Source organism: Camponotus floridanus, unplaced genomic scaffold, assembly GCF_003227725.1.
Source record: "Camponotus floridanus strain SB8 unplaced genomic scaffold, Cflo_v7.5 scaffold86, whole genome shotgun sequence".
NCBI lineage: Eukaryota > Metazoa > Arthropoda > Insecta > Hymenoptera > Formicidae > Camponotus > Camponotus floridanus.
Genome location: NW_020229856.1, coordinates 361999 through 384314, shown reverse-complemented (window position 1 = coordinate 384314; position 22316 = coordinate 361999). Strand labels below are relative to the sequence as shown.

The 22316-nt window shown below is 31.9% G+C and overlaps 2 protein-coding genes across 16 annotated transcripts in view; one reads left to right on the top strand and one right to left on the bottom strand.

Moving 5' to 3' along the window:
* Positions 1 to 22316, top strand: part of LOC105252903 — a 179950-nt gene that overhangs the window by 127288 nt on the left and 30346 nt on the right. For 9 of the 14 annotated variants that reach the window (XM_025414657.1, XM_025414652.1, XM_025414650.1 and 6 more), the window contains exons 9-12: positions 14090 to 14249; positions 16575 to 16712; positions 19169 to 19340; positions 20403 to 20546. In XM_025414657.1, the coding sequence (XP_025270442.1) occupies positions 14090 to 14249; positions 16575 to 16712; positions 19169 to 19340; positions 20403 to 20546 (614 nt within the window). The remainder of the gene's footprint in view (positions 1 to 14089; positions 14250 to 16574; positions 16713 to 19168; positions 19341 to 20402; positions 20547 to 22316) is intronic. The other 5 variants (XM_025414658.1, XM_025414656.1, XM_025414654.1 and 2 more) reach the window with 2 other exon arrangements.
* Positions 7582 to 20405, bottom strand: LOC112639746. 2 transcript variants are annotated; one of them, XM_025414661.1, is made up of 5 exons: positions 12291 to 12503; positions 11104 to 12074; positions 9955 to 10060; positions 8539 to 8747; positions 7582 to 8361 (listed from the first exon to the last, which is right to left on the bottom strand). In XM_025414661.1, the coding sequence occupies exons 2-5, from the start codon at positions 11272 to 11274 to the stop codon at positions 7714 to 7716; spliced, it is 1134 nt and encodes a 377-aa protein (XP_025270446.1). In that variant the 5' UTR covers positions 11275 to 12074; positions 12291 to 12503; the 3' UTR covers positions 7582 to 7713. The 2 variants fall into 2 exon arrangements, with proteins under 2 accessions (XP_025270446.1, XP_025270447.1); XM_025414662.1 differs by lacking the exons at positions 11104 to 12074; positions 12291 to 12503 and adding an exon at positions 20168 to 20405.

The following is a 22316-nucleotide window of genomic DNA, read 5'->3' as shown; positions in this document are numbered from 1 at the left end:
ACTCGACGAAAGTTATGGTTCTAATTAACGTACTTTCCTCCTCTCTAACCGAAATGGGTATTTGGATTGAAATAAAATCTCAAATTATTCACTCGCATATTGTAATAAAATTAATTTTAAAATCTTTAATTCTTTACAATTAATTTAAATTTTTCATATTTTTAATCTAATAAAAAAGTTAAAAATGTTTAAAAATATATTTGTCTACATATTTATTTTAATGTTCTTTTTGTTTTATTAATGGAATAAACTATGCTTTTATTATCATTCAAGAACAAAATTTATTTGTAGATTTTTATGTATGTATATTTTCGTTTCAATAAAAGTGAAGAAAAGTCGTGTAGCAAAAATGAAAATTACTTTCTGAAAGCATCTGCTTTTTACCGTTGAAATTTTTCCCCCTGTTATTGGAAAAGATATATATTAAAAATGTGAAAAGTATTAAAACATTGCTAAAGATATTAAAACATTGCGCTTATCTTTTCGTCTGATGCTTTTGAAAGTTTTATGATATTTATTTAGAATGTAAAATTGTAATATCTACATATTTTTTAAAGAAAAATCTTTAAATATTTTTTAAATATTTTTTTAATATATTGAATGTCGCACAGTTTTCCATTAATTGCTCAATTAAAAATTGTCTGTTCAATTATACAGTCAATAATTGTTCGATATATTTATTGTATCGTCATTTAACAAGATACAGTCGACTAAATTTTATTAGTTCCATTTATTTTCACTATATTAAACACGTAAGATATCTTCTTTGATTACTCAAATTAATTATAAATTTTTATTTATTTATTTTTTTTCGATAAAAAATAGCTGTTGAAAGAGACTTGCTATTAATAACATGAATAAAAGATATGTTGCATAGCTCAATAGTTTCGTTCTTTAAACTTTAATAATCTTAAATTTACATGTATATCTTTACCGGAAATCGATCAAATGTCCTCGAAGAAAGTCTATTCAGACGTGTAACTCGTATCTGTTTATCTATACTCGGATGTGAAGGGAAACTCGACGAGAAGTCGCGGGAAATATTTGGTTCTGGAAAAAATATAAATTTTTAATTGCCTCTTTTCTCATTTTTCTCCTTTTTCTCTCTCTTTCTCTCTCTTTCTTTGCTCTCACCTACAGTACCTGTCTACCAAAACATTTCTCTTTTTATCACATACCGGAAGAAACTGACACCGCACCGGCGAAAGGATGACCCTACCCTGGAAAACGAAAGTTGGTTCGCGTGTGTAATTACTATACAGAATAGACTGCACAGAAACGCGCCTTGTTAACCGTGATACTTGTTTGAGCACCGTTAGCCAGTTATATAAACCTTTGAAAATTTTGAAGTGCCATATATATAAACAACCATATATTTTTTAATATAATTAATAAATATTTATAATTATAAATATATATTATATTAATTATAATTATAATTAATAAATATGTAATTAATAAATATTTATAATTAAAAATTTTCACTTTATATTTATAAATATAAATAATTTATTATTACATATGAATTTTATGCAATTTTTGACATCGACAATATTGCAATAATAAAAATTTATATCAGAATTTATATATATATAAATTTATATAAAAATACACATAGAAAGAAATACTCGAAAAATTGTGTACATCCAGTGATGATTTTGCAATCATAAATGCTACTAACGTTCATTTAATCGTACAATTACTTTCAACTTGTAATTAACGTTGGGGTGAACTCGGGTGAAGTGACTACGTTTACTACGTTAGTTATAATTACCCTTCGCTTGTTATCTCTTCTATAACGCAATCGGATAAGTGCAAATTATAAATCGTCGCGAATTAATCGAGTTCTTCCTCTCACGGATTTGTAAGTCTCACAATAAAATATTTTTAATTGATCATAAAAATGTGGGACATCGTTAAAAGTTTTATTAATAAATAATAAATGGCTACGTTGAAGACAAGTAGCAGAAGTTTACAATTACCGCATAAAATCAGTTAGAAGGAGGCTATTCGCTTCGTTGAATGTGGAACAGCCTTATTAAATGTCATAAAAATACGTAGACATTGTATTTGGCGACCTAGCAATTAACGAACGGCACTAAAACTTTGTTGTTATATTGCACGGAGGCTCGCGTTTCAAATAATATCGGATGCTTTTATTATACAATAGGACTTCTGTAATTTCACGCGGATGGAGTGCATTTAATTATTAACCATCCTGCTCGAATAAACTGTAACTGTAACATTATTGTGAGTTTTTTAAGTTTCGTTTTATTTTAACGCTCTTTTGACATGGCGTAAAATGTGTCTACCTGCACAATTTGTTACTGCCATATTCTTCTCCAACATTGCTAATTTTCAACATTGCGTTATAAATGCAACACTATATTAAATAATGCAGCAACGTAGTGGTGTATATAAATTCATATAATACATATATGAATTCAATAGAATATGCAAAATAGTAGCTCTAATAAATAATATTTTTTAGATAAGGTATATCTTTAAAACAAGATATTTTTGTGATTGCTAAATATTGGAAAAATACAAAAATGGCTAAATCTAAAAAAATTGAAGATATAATTAAATTTAAATTAATAAATAAAATTATGAACATGTATAGTTAAGAAAAAATTAACTTTTTGTCTTTATCTTTTTTAATAGATATTTTATACTAGAAATAAATTATATATATTTTGTTTTATGTTCTTGTATTATTAACATTTTTGTTTAGTTATTTATTTGTACGTGTACAATATAAAAAAACTGAATTCACACATAATTATTATATGTATATATAATGATAGGATCATGTTGTAATCGTATCTCGGTTAATCGCAATCAGCAAAAACATAATCGATCTCTCCGTAAAATATTCGCACAAAAATTTACCACGGAAAATGAAAGTCAACGACACATGCATTTCGCAAGACGAATTAACAACAGTTGTATTTTAATTCCGAGATAAGCAGCGTCAAGCTCGAATCGTTTCCACGTTGCACAACGATGTTAAGAATAGCGTGAAATAGTTCACGTTCATGCGTTGCAATTATTCGCACGATTGTATCAATCCCTCGATGTTTTTCTCTTTTGTTATTTTTTCGTGCATAAAGAAATCTCGATATATTCGCTTATATTGGATTCATAATAAATGATCGTAATCTTTGATTTTTTGACAGATATATCTTTGATATGTATCAAAAGCTTAAAATAGTGAATAGCAAGATACTAGAGATATCGCTTAGAGATTCTTTTAGCCATATCAGCAAAATTTTCTAGGAACATAATAAAGGAACATAAAAAAATATATTATCTTCGACAATAAAATTTATTGTGATAATAATGGATAGCACCATATAATTTTGTGAACGCTAAAAAATGGAGTGCTGTTCATTAAAATAGAAAGAGAGAAATTGTTACCATCGTGAATATGCGATATAAGCAATTTTGGAGAAAGCAAAAGCATAATTTTTAATTTCAAAAAATCTAATAAAATATACACGTTAATGAATATTATACATATATGTATAATGAGATGATATATAACATACTGATCCGTTATTCAAATATGTATTGTGTACAAAATATGAAAGTTAAAAGACTTGGCGTGTATGAACCATATACATATAATCTTAATTTTTTGGGGATAAAATGATTAAATTTTATAATATATATTTTTCCGCATATAAAATTTATCTTGTCGTATTTAATAAAAATAAGTACAAAGAAAAATCATGAAAACAATCACAATTTAAATTTAGCGATTCTTAAATAATATAGCTAAAATAATAAATTAAAAAATATATTTTAATATGTTAATTTTGTTTGAAAAAAAGTAACAATCAATAATATTTTAAATATTTTGTATAAAATTATATCTCATTCTAATACTATCTATCTCAAAAGCCATCAATTTCAAAATCTTATATTAATAGATGTGAAAGTGGTTGAACTTGTTCGTATGATTTAAATGCGGATGAGCGGATACATATCACACGCAATTTTTAATTACGGACGTTATATAAGTACCACGCCTGTCACTCATAGCATTATGATAATTATGTCAGAGGGACACGATGATCGCGATATCGTCTAAATGTTGTAATAGAAAGAATTATTTCACATGACTATGTATCGCTTGAGAGGCTCTAATTTTTTTTTTCAAATAGCGAAATTAAATTTCTCTCATATCCTTGAAGTTATCACGCAATATTATGTAATTACTACAAAATATATTACAAGAAAATTGCAATAGTGAAAACTCAAATTAAAGATTCATCATATAACGTATATAGTAATCGCCTCGCAACTTTTTAATTGTGTTTATTATTTATCGAGATTTTAACAGATTAAGAATTTAAATTGATATAAATTTATTTCTCGTATAAAAGAACAAAGTTATATAACAAGATAAAAAATGTTCCACCTACGAGAATAGTTTTCACAATATTATTAAAACTATATAAATTGCAAAATGAAAATATATAACGTGTATAATATTTCTGCTATATTTCATTTATAGATTTTGAATTTTTAATAACCATAAACATGTGCTTTTGAATTAATAGCAGCACTCATTACTCAATTTGAACAACAGTCAAATTCTCTCGTTTAATAAACTACTAGCACGTTCGCGATTAATACTCCACATTATTTATACAAATCCCTGATTGGTGCATTTAATTAATAATTATTATATTAATAAATAATAGCTGACCATAAATATTTACTGAAATTTCTCTATATTAATTTCAAGAATTGTACTTTTTAAAATCTCACGCGATATCTCCTTAAAGATATTTTAATATCTCATATATGTGTAAAATGCGTAATAAAAATCAAACACATATATACATTTTATGCAGTTAATAGTTATATCTATATTTATTTTATATTTATAAAATAATATAATTTGTTAACATAATTATAGGTATTGTAATTTACTAAAAATTGATATATCTATTATAATAACATAATCATTTTATCCATCATATCAAATGCCAGTTTAACTGAGAATTAACAAAATTGTTTTGTAAAGCGAGAATATTGGAGATAGGCGAACGCTCGATGCTATAAACGTACTATATTTGTATTTTTATCCGCGTAAACGGATGCATCGTGCATGTAATGATGCATGTCAATATAATACACGATATATGTGTATACAATACGGGATACATTATACGAATCATGAAACTGATTAAATGTTGATTTGAATTAAAGTATTAACGCATATAAACAATTTTATGTATAAAATATTACGCGCGTATTTATTATTTAATCTACAAAAAATATGCAATATAATTGTCATTATTCTTATTATTATAATTCTAAAATTCATATCTTTCACTTCTAAACTTTTATTTTTTTTTCTTCTTTTGGAAAAGGGAGAGAAAAATATTCGCGCGAATGAAGAGATATACTTTTGTCCTCGTATCTTGCAAATACACCGCCCTGGTTACGGCTCTGTCGTAACATTAATATCTGCAAAGTTTATCTTCGTAAGAGCGCCTAATGTCACAGAGGCCTGCAGCTATCGTCGAAATAAAACAGAAATATACTCCACGCGGACTGTATTGCCTCATGTAGCAAAAGCACCGAGAGAACAAAGTATTCTTTTTTCCTTCCATCTGATTCCATCGCACGTGTCGTAAAACGTAATACGCTCTTCAAATGGTCATAGAAGTGACTTTGCGAGCACTTTGTGAACTGGCGCTCGAAATTCGCCAAATAAAGCACAGCCGAAGAGAAGACGTATGGTTGATGTAATCCAATTATGTAATTCTGTTACTGAACTGTATTTGGCATTGTACGCTTTGCAATGCCAACAGCATGCTAGTGATTAGTCTAATTAGTTTAATTAGTGATCGCTAATGAGGCACGTACGTGTGTAGTTATTACCTCGCAGCGGTAACTTATTTCTTGCAAAGTTTATTATACTTAATAGATACATGTGATTATGCACAAGTAAAGCAGAAAAGAGGAGGCAAAAGTGTGTGTGAGGTTTCTAAAAAGCGTATCTAAATTCTAAAAAACATGTTATTTTAAACATATTAAAGTTAAATAAAGTGATTTTTACGCATCGCTACTTTTAGCGAAATTCGTAAACGTTAGATGGCTTTTAATATATTATATCAGAAGACTGCATTAGCGCAAAATTACAAAAGAATATGATTATTATAGAGATGGAAACTAGAGCTATATTATGAAAGTAACACGAATTATATGGAGATGGTGTACGATTTATTCGCCGGTGGCAATTCGAATTGCGAGAAATGAAAATGGAATTTCAACATCCGGCGCGGTTCGCCATCGACGAAAAGCGTCTCCGGCTGGAACTCAAAACGTTCACCTGCATTATCAATGTCAACAGAATATCCGCATTCGCGAGACATCAGCATCGAAATTCCGCATACAAAAGAGATGCTACTAAACGTGCACAATGGCGTAGCTACGATCTTTCGAAATCTCGTATAGAATACACTGGAGAATTGTAGGAACCGTAGAAAAGTCAATTAATAAAAAATGAAATATAAATTAGCCTCATAATAAAAAATTTCTCATGACTTAAAATTGTACATTTTATTTTTAATTTTCAAGGACTTAACTTACAACGTCGATCGCTAAATATTTTAATGCTACAATAAGTTGATTTAAATAAGAATACAATAAGTTAAATGAAAATTATATATGTGTAATTTTCATTCTTCTTATTAAGATGATTTTAAACATATATATCGTTTCTGACTGACTTTTTCTCTATTTGATAAATCAAATTACTGGAATATAGATTTATTATCGCGACTCGCAATTTGCTTAATCTTGGTACGCATAGTAGCTATTTTTTTTTAAATTCAATAACTTTGTCAAATAGAGAAAAAAATCACGGTTTTTATGGCATGAGACATTTACATTTTTCCCTTGCGACAGCGATTGTTAAAGGAAATTTGTAGAATTAATTAACGCCCTACGCGGATCGATACGTGAAGCGAAATCATCGATTGCGGGTGGAACTTTTAGTCGAACCGTAATTATGCGACTTGAAACTGTGGAGTCGTGCAATCAAAGTTATGTGAGTAATTACTCGTAAATGCATTAATAAGGCCGAGACTATTAAATTCGCTTACGCTTATCCTTTATTAGTGATTGCAACAAGCTTGCTACGTATGGCACTAAAAACGGAGAATTTTAAAGTGGTTACAAATAATGTACAAATATATCTATATAAAAATATTTTTAAAAAAACTTTTAAGAAGATAATGTCACTGGAAATTAACATCCTACAGAACACAAAATAGGCATAAACTTAAATTAAAAACTACATAAATATGCATATCATATTCTTTTTAAAATTAATATAACGGTATATTTCTAGTAGCTTATAATAAAATGGAATATTATAAAAAACTTTCGAGAATATTAAAAATAATAAAAAACGATATATTTTAATGCATAAATCGTTATCGTTTAAATTTACCATTTTTTAGTATTACATATATTTTGTAACATTACATCAATATTTTTTTAAACTCACTCGAACATTCTACTTTATTCAAATTTAAAAAAATTATCAAGCGCGTTTCATAATTTTAATTTTAAATTTTCTGACAAACTCATGTTTTTGTGGCAAAGTATATTTTCTGTTATGAAAAGCATCCTTTAATTATATGCTTTCCACTTTGATACAATATGAGTGTGCTCGGGAAAAATCCCTTAAAATTTACCGCATTCATCGCCGACGTTTTTTATGGTAGCACCGCCGAACATTCTTACGGGTGTTCTGCTCCAAGAAATTAACATTAACGAATCGCCTATGGGCGGGCTACCTCTGCCCAGCTGGCAGCGAACGTAAGACAATTTTACTAGCTGTAGACCCAAGGGATCGTCCGATGGTTTTTTGGATAAACCGATTTCTCCGATCAAATCATCGACAAAAGTGATCGCCTGTCTACGGATCGGCAATGTCTCCTTTTTTCGTATACCATTGGCAATATTTAATCGATGCGATAATGGCGATACGGTTGAGGAATTCTGCTGAAGAATTCTCCGAGACCAATTAGGACTGAGCGCAAATCGCATCGAAACCAGTCTATCGAGTGCACGCGTCGCTCTGAAATTCGAATCACGCCTCGCCATTTTCATCTGGGTTGCCGCGAGGGGAACCATAGTCTGATCCGTAGTTTCATTGATTGATCGGAAGGCTCTTGGAGGGCCGTTGTCGAGAGAATTGAACGCCGAAGCCAGCAGAAGATTAAAACCCAAGACCGCACCCTCGATGCCCTCTTCTAGCCCTTTATCGAAGTCGGTATATTCTTGACCTAAGACGATATCACCGCCTCCCGGGATCACGTGCTCGATCATCTGCAAAATAGTCTTCTGTTAATGATCTTATGGCGCATCGCATAGAGAATAATTTAGGAAAAAAAAGCTTTGAAGATGTGAATAACCGAGACCTACACTTCATAATTTGAATTTAGATCATACGAAAATATTTTTGTGCCAAAATCTGTAGGTATTTTAACAATGAGCACGATTTACCTCCTCGAGGTGACCTTGCAACTCCAAATGTCCGTCAAGCCACAGGGCGTAACGACCGACCCGGTTCTCCCAGCTTTGACATATGTGATACCAGCGGTGCTCTTGTATGCGAACCGACCTTCGAAATACCTCCACGCCGTCGATTTCCAGATGAATGCTTCTTCCGCGCGATGATATCCAAGATCGAATCAAACGTTCCTGCTCGTTCCCTTTGATGGTGAAAGAGGATTATATTTGCATATTGCCTTCTCGATCAAAATGCAACGAAACATATAGAGCCAGAATTTATGCATTAAGGAGTACAATTCTAAATATTTCTCGTTAATAATATGATTTTAAGACGATTTTTTATTTATGTTTATTATTCACAAATAACATGTTATCCTTTAATAAAATTGTTCAACCTTAGCAACCTTCAATAATAGCTCTGCTCAATTTTCTGAAACTAATTTTCCTCACATTTGTAATTTTTAAATTGAAAAGCAATTTATACATCATTTAATTTTTTATGACATATTCTCAGAGATTGCTTATGATACAATAGTATACTATTATAGAAGGAGATCTTTATGAAATAATTACAAAATATTTTCCGTCAAGGTTGTGAGATAGAGCTTTCTCGGTTCTCTCTGTTTCATCATAAATATTCAGTTATTTCGTTTATTTTTCGCTATCGGAAAGTAGTTAAATCTCGCAAGATTCTGTAATGCGAGCAATTCGCGTTTCACAAGAAAGAGTTTAACATCTAATTCTCATACATAAAAGGATAATGCCGCGAGGTAAAATATCCATTAACATACTATTAAGTTGCAACGAAGTAACACATGCAATGCGCATAAGTGCGAGCAAAGAAACGATTTTCCGTAAGCGAAGATACTTTTCTCGTTACGACTTTCCGCGGGAAAATGACTCTTGTGCAACTATTCGTTGAATGCCGGAGTAGATAATAGCAGCCCCATGTAAGAAAACAGTCCTCATTACTGTCTCAAAGCGGTTAAAACAATTCCAAGATAGAAGTGGGAAGTAGTACTGCTAAGAACATTAGGCGTTTATTATCACTCGTTTGCAGATATTACATTTGTCTCGATGTAATTCCATATTAACGTAACAACATGCGAAGTGTTACTTTCGATTTATTTATAAATAAAATTGCGAAATAATTTTTATATTTTTTAATTTCTTGTGACATGTTTCAAGATTGCTTTTCTCATTATTAAATTATCAAACAGTGAGTCTATTTTCTTTTATTAAAAAAATGAACTGTCCCTGCATTTATTGTTTTACGTAATAATTCTCTAGATGCAATATGCATATAAATTAGAAAAAAAAAACATGAAATTCGTCCATGTATTGTGTATCAATTTAAAATTTTATTCACAAAAGAAATGTCAAGTTAAGATTGATAATGATACTTACTCGAATATGAAAAGATCGAGTGTGGATATGTGAAATCTGTTGATTTTATCCAAAGGCAGAATGTAAACTCGTGAATTTCCGGCACGGGTAATGCCCATCTAAGAAACTAAAAAGTGGAGATAATTAGCTAGCATACCATGTACTGCTTCACTATCTAATTAAAGCGACAAAGTGTTTTAGATGATTACTATTTTCCTTTATATTTATAGTTTTTTTATTTTTTAATTTCTTAATCGATATATAAAATTAAATCTTGAATAAAAATTTTCTAACATTCTTAGTTTTTGAAAAAATTTTATAAAAATTATTAGATATTTTGTGAATTTTAATAAATCTGTTTAAATAAAATTATAATTCGAGAAAATTAATTAAAAAAATAAAAAATCGAAAGAAAGAGTAAGAATTTATACTACTTTTTATTTTAAAATTCAGTCGAAGACAATAAGCATAAAAGAAAACTTGAAACTCATTGTACGTGTAGAAAGGACCTCATAATCATAATGTTTTTTAGAATGAACGATGAAAATTAAGCAATCAATGTGAAACCAATTTCTTCTACACGTGTTATGGAATAACTCTCTTTTGCTCACGTAATCGATAGAAACCTCGCGATTTTCCATACTTGGTTGAAAAATGTGTATCCGTTATATCCGACAACGTATCGATTTAGCATTATTTGCCCCCTATTTTTTGTCAATGTATTTAACTGGATTATGAAATGTTTCACTGCGCAATCTATAATCAATTTACTCGGTTAATTGAGCATTTCAGCGAAATTACGAGAATTTTTGCACAGCTACTTTATAGTGGAAAATTTAAAAATCGTCATGTTATTGACTGCAAACTTAACAATACAATAATTTTATATTAATCAGTATTTATTTATTAATAAGCAAAAAAGAGATCCGATATATATTTCTGATGTTGAAAATTATAGACATTTATTTCTGGATTACGGACAAATTATTACATTTATTATTACATTTGTGTCTCAAATTTTTCAATTACTTAATTATTTTTATTTTCTCTTTCGTTATATAAACAATTTTAATTGCTAAATAATTCATCGCATAAAAAATGAGATTGCGTCTTACGCTCTTGATGCAATTAAACGAGGAACGTTGAAATTTCTCTCGAATTATTTCTCACCTGGATGTAACCCTTTTGCGTCAATTCGACGCTATGCATCGGGGTATTGAGGACATTCTTCTCGGCAATTACAGGCGAGATGCCTGAAATCGCCGCAATAAGCGGGCCTAAAAGGACGGAGAACGAAAAAGAGAGGACACTAATTCCGAAGTTGATCGCGAATTTCTTCATTCTTATCTTATCATCGCTCTCGTTGCGTCCAAGTACTATTTCTTTAATTGCTTCGCAGCAAAAGTTCGCCGTTTTTACACAGTACTCCTTGGTCTTCTTTTCTTGGTCCGGATTTTTCTTTCTCTCACTCTTTATCTCTCGCACACTTGGCTGCAGCCTCTTATTTTAATCCTATTCCACGTCTATCTGATCGTACTCAACGAAAAGAGGATTGTCTGTTACATTTGCTCAACTTTTCTTACTAACTTTTCCTGCTAATATCCTTTTTTTTATACGCGACTCCTTCTTCCTCTCGTTTACCGTTCTCGTCAAACTGCAAGGAATTGTCTAGCATCTCCTCTCGTCTGCCAATCTATCTTGTACTCGCTGTATGGATTTTTCTTTTTTTAGTTGCAAGGTCTTTTTGCTCTCGTCGCACAATTTCTTCGTAACTTATCTATCGCTGATTGATAGTTTCCGTGATCGGGACAACGATACGTAGACCTTCTTCCGTCATTTGCTCGTTATTAAATTTTTAGAGATTGAATTTTCTATACCTGCAGCCGAAAGATAAAGAGATTTCGCTTGCTAGCGTGAGCGAGAAATTACAAACTTTTTGTGACGTATGCTTTTTTGATACTTGACATGTTTGTTGAAGCATATAAAGGTGCTTCGCTGTCGACTTTCTTCGCTCGATGTGTGATAGCTTTCATGCTGACTGAAAACACAAAATGCAGCAATAGTCTTCTCTCTGGTCTTCCTTTCCCATCCGCGCAATCAAAAGCTTCGCTAGAACTCTGTTGGTTCTCGCTTGATGATCTCTATAATTAAAAGGACACCAAGAGTGAAAAGACAGCCCTTCAATGGCTTATGGACTTCTCTTCAGGTTTCACGTAGACGTGCAAAAGGCGAAAGAAAGAATATTTGTTTTTTTTTCTCTTTTCACTCACATTCGACGTATGATCGATGCCTGGAGAAGCAATTATTTTTTTCTTTTCACTTATTGAGTGAGTTATTTACTACGAAAAAAGATGTACCTGAATTAAGAGAAATTTCCCTCAGAAAGAAAAGTTTATTTCTCTTTTTTTCGATTTTATTCTTGCGATCGATCTCTGTCGCTTCTCACTAATTAGGGCGCTCTAATTTCGAGCCATTCTCTTCGGAACCGAACCGGTGGATCTACCTCTTTCTCTCCACTCTCTTCTTGACCGATTCGCCCGGCGAGTGAAGCGACCAAAAGCGAGCCAAACTCCCGACAACGGTAAACAACGACTAAAGCGAAATCGATGCGAATCGTTCGAGTACGAGCGCGTGAGTACAGAGCGGAATCAGTCTCAGAAGAGGGAGGACCTTTCGTGACAGTCGCAGGTTAAGGCGCCCCATTTTAAGTCCACTGCGCACGACATGTAATTTTTACCATTGATTGACCAAGAGATGACGAGATGGTCGAAATCGCCCACGCATGAATTGTGGAATAAATATGCTAGAAATTTGCAATCATCTTATGCCAAATATATCAAGTATGCATTAAATCTTATCATTTATAAGTTTAATAATACTAATAATAAATTAAATTTAATAATAAATTAAGTAAATTAAATAATAAATTTAATTTAATAAATTTAATTTAATAATATTGTAATATTTACTATCATATTTTTCTTAATGATCAATCTTAATGATTTCTGATACATGGAATAAAAAAAAATTTCAATATAATGACAAATTAATGAAGCAAATATTGAAAAAGAATGCGACTAAACTTTTTGAAGACTATTTATTTGAAGTTTCTCAAAATATTTTAATTTAAAATTAGTGTACATTCTTTGATTTTTGGAGAATTTAATACGTAGATTAAACCAACAATATAATCTCGTAAAAATGTCGATTTCAATGTAATACGCGACAAACAGTTTTGTTTTCTTAAATTATTTTACAATTCAAGTATATGACCTCTAATGTGCATTTTGAATGATCGATATGGGAAAGTTGATTTTGCATGGAAAGTTATTCAGACACAGAATAAGCGAGATGATACGACGAATAACTTAAACATTCCATGTCGCAAGCAAGAGCGGAATTACAAACGCGCTTTATTGAGCACGTGAATATCTCAGAGTGCATTTTCTTGAAAGTTAAGCCGGGAAGAATTCAAGGTCTTGCACGCATTTAAAAGAAGGATATGCATAAAAATACTTGCAAAAATAACTACAAATAGCTGTAAATATTTTTTTCTATTTAAAAGTCTTAAAATTTTAAATATTTTTATTTAGTGATGAGAAAAAAGAAATTTATTTGTGCAATAACTTGAGATGACGATGAATTAAATCCGCCATCAATCAAGCTTGATAAAAGTTTATGTACGTCGGGAAATTGATACGTAACACATATGTTAAAACGATCGTAAAAATGCCCGCACTGAAAAATACATTCTGGAAAGTTAACGTTAACGGTACCGAGTCTTGTTGCGACATCTACTCTTGAAGAAATATTCGTATAACGAAAATTTACATGGATAAGAATCTACCTCTCGGCAATTCTCGAGATAGCAATCCCGAATAATCGTGATAGAAATTTCAATGCCTGCAAAAAAATGTTACTGATCATATCTGATGTCGAAATTTTCCAGAGATGACGAAATAAATAAATAACTGAATAAAAGCATCTTGCAATTTGAATCGAACGTATTGTTCAGAAATGATAGCTTCCGATTGCCACACAATCGCACGTCAAATTAAATTATCGTGATTGCCATCTTGAAAAGTGATATAAATGGTTCCCCGGCTTTCGGATTATCAGCATGTGAATCGCTCATATTCTTCTTCTCTGTCCGCAGACAGCCAAGAATTCGACGTCCGGCAGCGGATATTACGTGGGCGGAAGCAGCACCCTGCCGCGCGGTGGATCGCTCTTAAGAGCGTACAGCCCGGCGGCATCGAGCGTCGTCGGAGGACCGAGCGCGACGCCGACGCAGCCCAAGACTCTTACCACACCAGGTATACGAATGCCCACGTTCTTTTCCTCTTCCTCTTCTATTTCCGTACAAACATGCACATCTCATCGCGTTGCGTACAGATGTGCAAACCGACTGTGCTCGCGATCAACGAATTTCATATCCTCGAGATCATCGATGAGCGGCTCAATATTATAAGAAACATTTCCTTTAAATTTTCGATATGAAATTTGTTATGAAATTTGTCCTCCAAATGAAAGAACTGCTTACATTGTAGTTAAATTAAATGACAAACTGATCAAGGATTTTTCTCGATAATTCGCAAACTCTTTTATGAAAATATTATCGCAATTAGATTTTATAATATTATAGTCCCTTTCAAATTATTATATATGATATATATACGAATAAGATAATTTAACTTGTGAAATGAATTCTTTTTTTTTCAAGTTATATATTTATAATAAATCACATATCTAATGTAGTAGTAAATAAGATAAAACTTTTAAAAACGCTTTGGGCCGCTCATGATATCGATAAGAATTTATCGCTTCGCATTTTATGTACATTTCCTTCATGCTCAACTGATGTTCAATGTGATATAGAAATCATTAGAACATTCTTCTTCCGAAATCTACATACGCTCGTCCTACATAACTTCGTATTCCCTTACATTAAGTTGACCAGAAACTTTAAGATTACAAAACAAATCTTTAAAATTAAAACAAAATCTTTAAAATTACAAAACAAAGCTGCTTTGCAAAATAAGATTTCAATATCGAATTTAATTCTGGTTAAAATTTCATAAGAAATTAAAAGTTTGCCGAAAGAATTATATTTGACTCATATACGAAAATAGATTTTAATATTCTGGTTGTCTTAATGGAGTTAACATGCTTAAAAACCTGCCCAATTCCGATAAGCTTTATACAATATACAAAGAAAAATAAAGTTTTATCGTTTGCCTCTAAAAATTGGTCGAATCCACTGAGCAATTATGAGAGAACAGTTATTTATTTTATATTATTTATTTATTGTAAATATTCATAACGTAAACATCTATATAGAATAGGAAGAATATAGAAGAATGTTTTAACGAATTAATAATTGTGTAAAAAGAAATCAAGTTTATGAGTTTGAATTTAATTTTAAAATTGATTTAATTGATTTTAATATAATTTGAAAATTGTTTAATATTTATCGTATAATAATATTTATATTTATAATTAATATTCATCGTATAATAATATCAACTATTTGAATTCGAATAATTATAAGTTCATAAATTTTGCTAAAAAACCTACATGTTAGAATCATTTCATTCTGAAAACATTATTTTTGTGGCACGATTGAGTGGCAAAGAATGATCGATGAGCACAAAGTAGTGAAACGATTATTTTTAATTTAATAATTTTCCCTCTGAAACCTTCTTCTGACTCGACCAATTTTTTTCATCGCATACCCCATGCTTTAAGCTTAACGCACACAGACGCACGTACCCGCGATCGCTCTCCATTTCTTCCAATCGATAGTTGCAAGGTCGTTTCGATTCTTGATTATTCAACATCTGAAATCGTTACGACCATCGACGTTGACCAAATGCTCTGTTCGGGATGACTCAAAAACATTTAAGCTGTATATAATGTCCAAGGGAAAGGATGGCCTCATTCGCCACGAACGTTCTCCTTGTTGTCGAGAGAAACGTTTTACTTGAACAGATACTAAGACGCCGAAAAGGACAGATTCAGGACGCGTGAATAGCTGATCGTGGACCAATTACAATTAATCATCGACTGGTATGACGTGGCGAATCTATCTTTTGCAGAATGAAACGTTGCTGTGTCAGCCCGATGAATCGATTTTATTAGACGAAAACAAAGAAGACATTTCTCTTGACGCTTTGCGACCATTGTATGTAATAACGTGTGATCGAGAAGTGCATATATAAAAGTCGACAAGCTGTCGCATCTAAATTTCGACGACATTCGTAATCATTACGCGTTCATTACAAAATCATTAAAAATGTGAGTGTGATTGTCATCTAAAGTCATCTTTAATAGACGATTATTAATTTTATCACCCGATCTTTTGTTCCACCTGATAAAATCGCAGCTCAGGAAATACGATTCGTACATGTATTCGGAATTATCAGATATATATATTTATATGGGCACTGTGTAAATTTGAACGAAGCTGCTTCTTTTCGCACGAGAAATTGGCGAAAAGACATCGATAACGACCACGCGGATCGAGATCCCCTCTTGTTCACTTCTGCATGTGCACTGAACGTCGAACGGCTTAGCGAGGTGGCAGAGAGATACGTGCATCGGAGCACCTGGGTACATTGGTTTTTTGTTTGGTTTTTTGGATGGTTGGATAGGTGGTGGCGGGGTGCCGCCGGCCAAGCCGCTTCGCAGCTACCAGTGTGGTAAGAGTCCCCTTGGAAGCCTCGGGGGCTCGGCGCGCTTCTCTAGAGACAGCTCGGTCTCCCTCTATAGTATACCAGGTCAGTAGTATCCTTAAACATTCGTCAGACACAGCTCGATCCTTCCGCAACGGGACGATAACAGATCGATAATAAAATAACGTATTATAATTTAAATCGACCAAGATCGATAATATTCTTATATCGCGTGCTTTGTTGAAAATCGACTAACTTTGCTATTGCTTCAAAATTTATAATATTTTGTTTTGTCTAGAATTAGAGATTATCAAATAAGCTGTTTATTACTAATATTATTAACATACGAAGTAACAATTACGTGCAGCTTACCCTAATGATCATAAAAAAATTACCTGTGATGATAATAAAAAAGAATTGCTCGTCCCAAACGAACAATACATTTTTCTCTTCTGATCGCAAACAGTAGATTGGACGAAACATCGTTAACAATTCATAAGGGAAATATCGAACCGAACTGAAATGTTCGAACCTACTGACGATGGAGCAACGGATACGTATCGAAAAACACGTACACGCGGTCAAATCACGTAGCCGTATACACACACTTGCGTTTGATACAATTTCCGGTTAAGGACTTTTATCGTGATACAATTTGTTCCGAAACGGATACGCGCTGTAGACAGTGTGCCTTGTAAATTTTGAAACGGTGCAATCACCGAACAGAATAGAACTGTGTCCGAAGCGAAATAGAACCCAATTGAAACACAAAATACACTTCTGTTTTATTTGTGAACAATATGGAGATAATTATTTATCGTTGCTTCCATCGCGATTAAAAATTCAAATGATAGATAAACCTTTGTCAGTTTTATGCACAGATTACTTTGACGCTTTGGTTAATCTTTCTTCGCTTGTTTTTTTAAAACATTGTATATATTTCGTAAAAGTAAATTATTTGGTAGAATAAAAGCTTGATAGAATAAAACATGAGTGGAAATACTAAAAATTTATAATAAAGATATTTTAATATAACATGACAGAAACAATGCGCATTCGTAATAAGGAAACATCTGAGCACAAGAGTGATTTTGGTTGCTCGGAATGCAATAACCGCAGGAAAACCATGAAATTGGCAGTTGCGATTAGCCGGATCGAGCCAAGTTTTAATTAAACGACCTCGAGACCGTGGAGATAGTGTTGGGAATAGATGGGAATGGATAGATTGAATCGAAACGTTTTGAATTTACCCCGGTGAACTTTGAATGTTGTTGACATATTGCGCAAAGAAGAAGAAGATTGAAATTTCATTGGGTGTTGTCTCCGAAATTGAACCTTGAAATAACCGAGTGCTTTGCAACGCAAATTTTTTATTATATTTTATTAATTACACGCAATCGCACAAAATTAACTAGTATACGAAGCAATGCTTATCATACATAATATTATATTAATTTTCGATATATTAATTTTTATTATAATCAATTCTTATTTGCTATTAACACTTTTGGAATTCTACAATAATTGTATTTAAAATTGAGATATCTTGATACATTTTGAAATATTCTCGAAATCGTGATACATATTGAATATGTATTGCATTTTTAATTTTATTTCGAAATTCCTCTATCTTTTATTGGTATTTGTTTCAAGACATTTATATACAAATGCGTTTATAAGAAATTCTATTCGTGTTATGAATTAATATTCTAAGCAATTTCATGCTTTTAAATTTTAATGACACATAAAATGCGTGTTGGAATTACAAAGTTATAATAAAACTCGCGAACTAATATTCCCAACACTAAGAGAACTAAGCTCCTCAAAAACTTTTTGCGTATGTCACCTGCCTTCTAGAATGCTATGTGATATCATAATGTATGAAAAGCAGCATCCTTTCATCTCATTTTTCATCCGCTCTCGCTGTCACTCGAGAGTCATAGATTGTGTACCCTTCCATAAAAAGCACGATCATGAAAAATCTTTCTTCTTCATCCTCCATCACGATGACTGATAAACGACATTTCTTCATTGATACGGTCCGTTGATCGTAATTTCATTTGCACATTCGCGCATCACGGAATTCGACGGAGGTATCGAGCCACAAACAGATAACAATGATGATGATTCATTTGAAAAAAAATCGCACGAAATATTTTGCATAGAATAAATGAAAAATTTTAATACCGTGCAATTAATTCTGTATAATCAGCACATTAAATAAATTACTGATTTTATTCACTTATTTATTTATCATTCATTAACTTTTATCATTTATTACAAGCTCTATATATATATATTTTTTTTTTTATTTAATAGTATGCATATATATATATATATATATATATATATATATATGTATGCTTATAATATTATTTAAGATTTTATTATTAGCACATATTTCATATATTTCATTATTATTATTGGAAATTCCGCTAAATATAAAATTTATTTTTTTTTTCAAATAAACTAACAATATAACAAGATAATGTAAGAAAAGTGAACTTTAATGGACATCCCTGGCTCCGACTAACACACATTACTGATTTAAATCTTCTCAGATCGACTACACGGAGAAAGTGGATACATGAGCAGCCCTGAGCGCGGTGGTGGCGTCGGTTCCGGAAGCGGAAGATATCCACCCGGGCCTTACAGCGCCGGTAGCAGTTACGAAGATCCGTATTATTCGCAATACTCGGGCACCGTTACTCCTGTTATCGACGAAGAAGCCAGGTAACCGGAGTTTTGCGCACTTCCGTAATAATTAACCGCGATTGCACTCGATAATAATTAAAGAGACACGTCATGCTATAATTAATGAAATTTACATATTTGAGTATCTCAGATTTCCTGTTTTATTTACCGATAGATTTTTTAAATCAATCTAAAATTTATTTTCATAAAAATGATATGAATTTTTATATGACTTAAAATCGAATGAACTTTCAAAAAAGTACGAGTGGATAAAAAGAATTTAGACTTTATTCAATTGTAAATTAATTTATTTTAACAAGATTGAGAATTTGTTATTGGAATTTATATTTGGCCGTTACATAGTTTATTAAAGATTTAATTGATGAATATATAAATAAAGAGAAGTAGAGGAAATCTAGGCTGCTGTATGTGAATAATAGAATATAATTTCCACAGGGAAAAAGTAGCAGAATTTATATAATCAATAACGAAAGAAAATATTGGCTATTTCATCACGATGAGACTCACTTCATTCGCTTTATTGGCATACATATTTTATTTATGTGGAATATAGTTTATCATATGCCCATATATATATATTGGAACCGATTGAGTTTATTAAAAACTTTAAATAGTTATGATATTATTGATGCAGTAGCAGATTTAATATATTATATATAACGGATGTTTTTGTTCCGGGAAATTATTAATCGAGAAATAAACACGAAGTAATTTATTAGATATATATAATAACGTCCTTAATAAAAACTCCGATAGTACATCCAGTTCGCGTACATTTAGTCTGTCGAGAGATTTTTCCATAAAGTCAGGAACGTGCGCTCTCCGGGTGAATAAACTCCACTCACCTGGAAACCAACCCTGCCCATCTCTCTTCCCTTCCGCCTGACGACGACCCCCTATGTCGGCGAAACATCGTCGTCTCTGTTTCCAACATCCCGTTCCACCCTGGACGAGAGTTCCAACCTTCTTCTTTCCTATTCCATGCTCCCCTTTTTTTCCCATTACTGGTCCCCGCACCGTCGACTCCTCCACTTGAATGTCTGATAGCGCGGATGTGTATGTCTGTTGTGGGTGGTGCAGCGATACGGAGCTGTTGGAGGAATCGTACAGTCTTTACGGCGTGAAACCACCGGGGCGTCCGCCGTCTGGTCCCCCGCGGTCCCCGTTCCCTACGGGGGCGGCACCCCCCCTGCCACCCGGCGGACAGGCCTACGACGCTACTCGGTACTGCACCCACGTGTCGCATACACACACAACTCGTGTCTCGCCTGCGTGTTTGTCTTGCGTAGAGCGTCTGCCTGCCTGTGAAAAAAAAATAAAAATGAGAAGAAAAAGAATAAAGCGAGAAAGAAAAAAAAGAAAGGGAAAATATATAAAAACCGACCGTCACGAATAGCCGGCTGGTTGTCTAGCTGGATGCTTATGAATGAATACACGGATTGCACGAGTGTCGTTCGAGCGTGCTTCCCCCTAAAAAGCAGGACAGTGGCGAATCCTGGATTCCTTCATTATTCCTCTCTTAATTCCGGGAGTCTTAATTTTGATTGTATGTTTTAAAATACATAATTAACAATAACTTTATTACGATACATTTTTCTAACAGGTAAATATTACTTAGAAACTTTCGAGAAACTAATTCAAATAATTATTTAAAATAATTCATATAATTATCTTAAAATTTATTTTCACTTTATTTGAAGAGGGAGGAGAGAATCTGGATTCTTCATTGAAACGGAGGTGGATACTATTATCTTGGGATGCATGATGAAAGATATGAATGAAATTAAAATACATTTCTTTCATGTTTGATTGATCACAGATTAAATATGTATTAATTTTCAGCTATTATTATTATTAGGTAAACTTTAAATTTTGTGAAATGAAAGCCATTATGATAACGTTGATTTGACTAAAATTCTTTTTTTTTCTGTAACTTTGAGAAAATTTTTTATACGAAAGTACATAAACTCTATCGTATTAAATTCAACAAAATTCTGTTAACGGAGAAATATTCTTTATTATAACATGAATATTATTCATAAATATAAAATTATCAATTGTATTTTTTTTTATTTTGTGAGAGATAACATGATCCAATTAGTAATAGATTCGTTTATATTAAAGAAAATGATCGATGAAATTTTTTCCTGCAATTCATTATTTTATAGTAAATGGAATACTTCCAGTTATTTAATTGCTATTCGAAGCCTGGATATTGAACTGTAATATTGATCCGTATCGCTATATTCATTTATATATAAATATTTAACGAATTAATCGAACGAATGCATTCCGATTCATCTTTTCGTTTGGTATATATAAATATTTAATTCACTATTCGACTGATTGCGTTCCAACTCGCTTTTTTATTCGATATATATAAATATTACACTTAAGCGTGAGTCCAAGAAGCAGATTTCGGATATTCACTGTAAGTCAGCCGCTCCTCGGGCGATCGGGACGAGATTTAAACGGTAGTGCCGCGAAATGGTGTAGAATTTTATGCAAAAAGAACGAAATCGCTATCGCTTCCGGAAGTCGAGATATAAATTGGCCGTTTTTCGTCTGTGCGCGGACGGTCGAAATCGTGCACGACGCCGCGCATGTTGCCTGCCTCTCTCGCGCGATATTCACTGTAAGGCGGCGAGTAAAATGGCAGCCCGAACGTAATCGTTCGATTAATTGATTAAATACTTATATATATCGAATAAAAAGGCGAGTCGGAATGCAATCAGTCGAATAGTGAATTCAATATTCATATATACCGAACGAAAAGATGAATCGGAATGCAATCGATTAATTAATTAAATATTTATATATATAAATATTAATATTTATATATATAATTATATATAATATTATATATAATTATATATAATATTATAATATTATATTATATATAATATTATAATAATTATATATATAATTATATATATAATATTAATATTTATATATATATTTATATATATAAATATTTAACGAATCAATCGAACG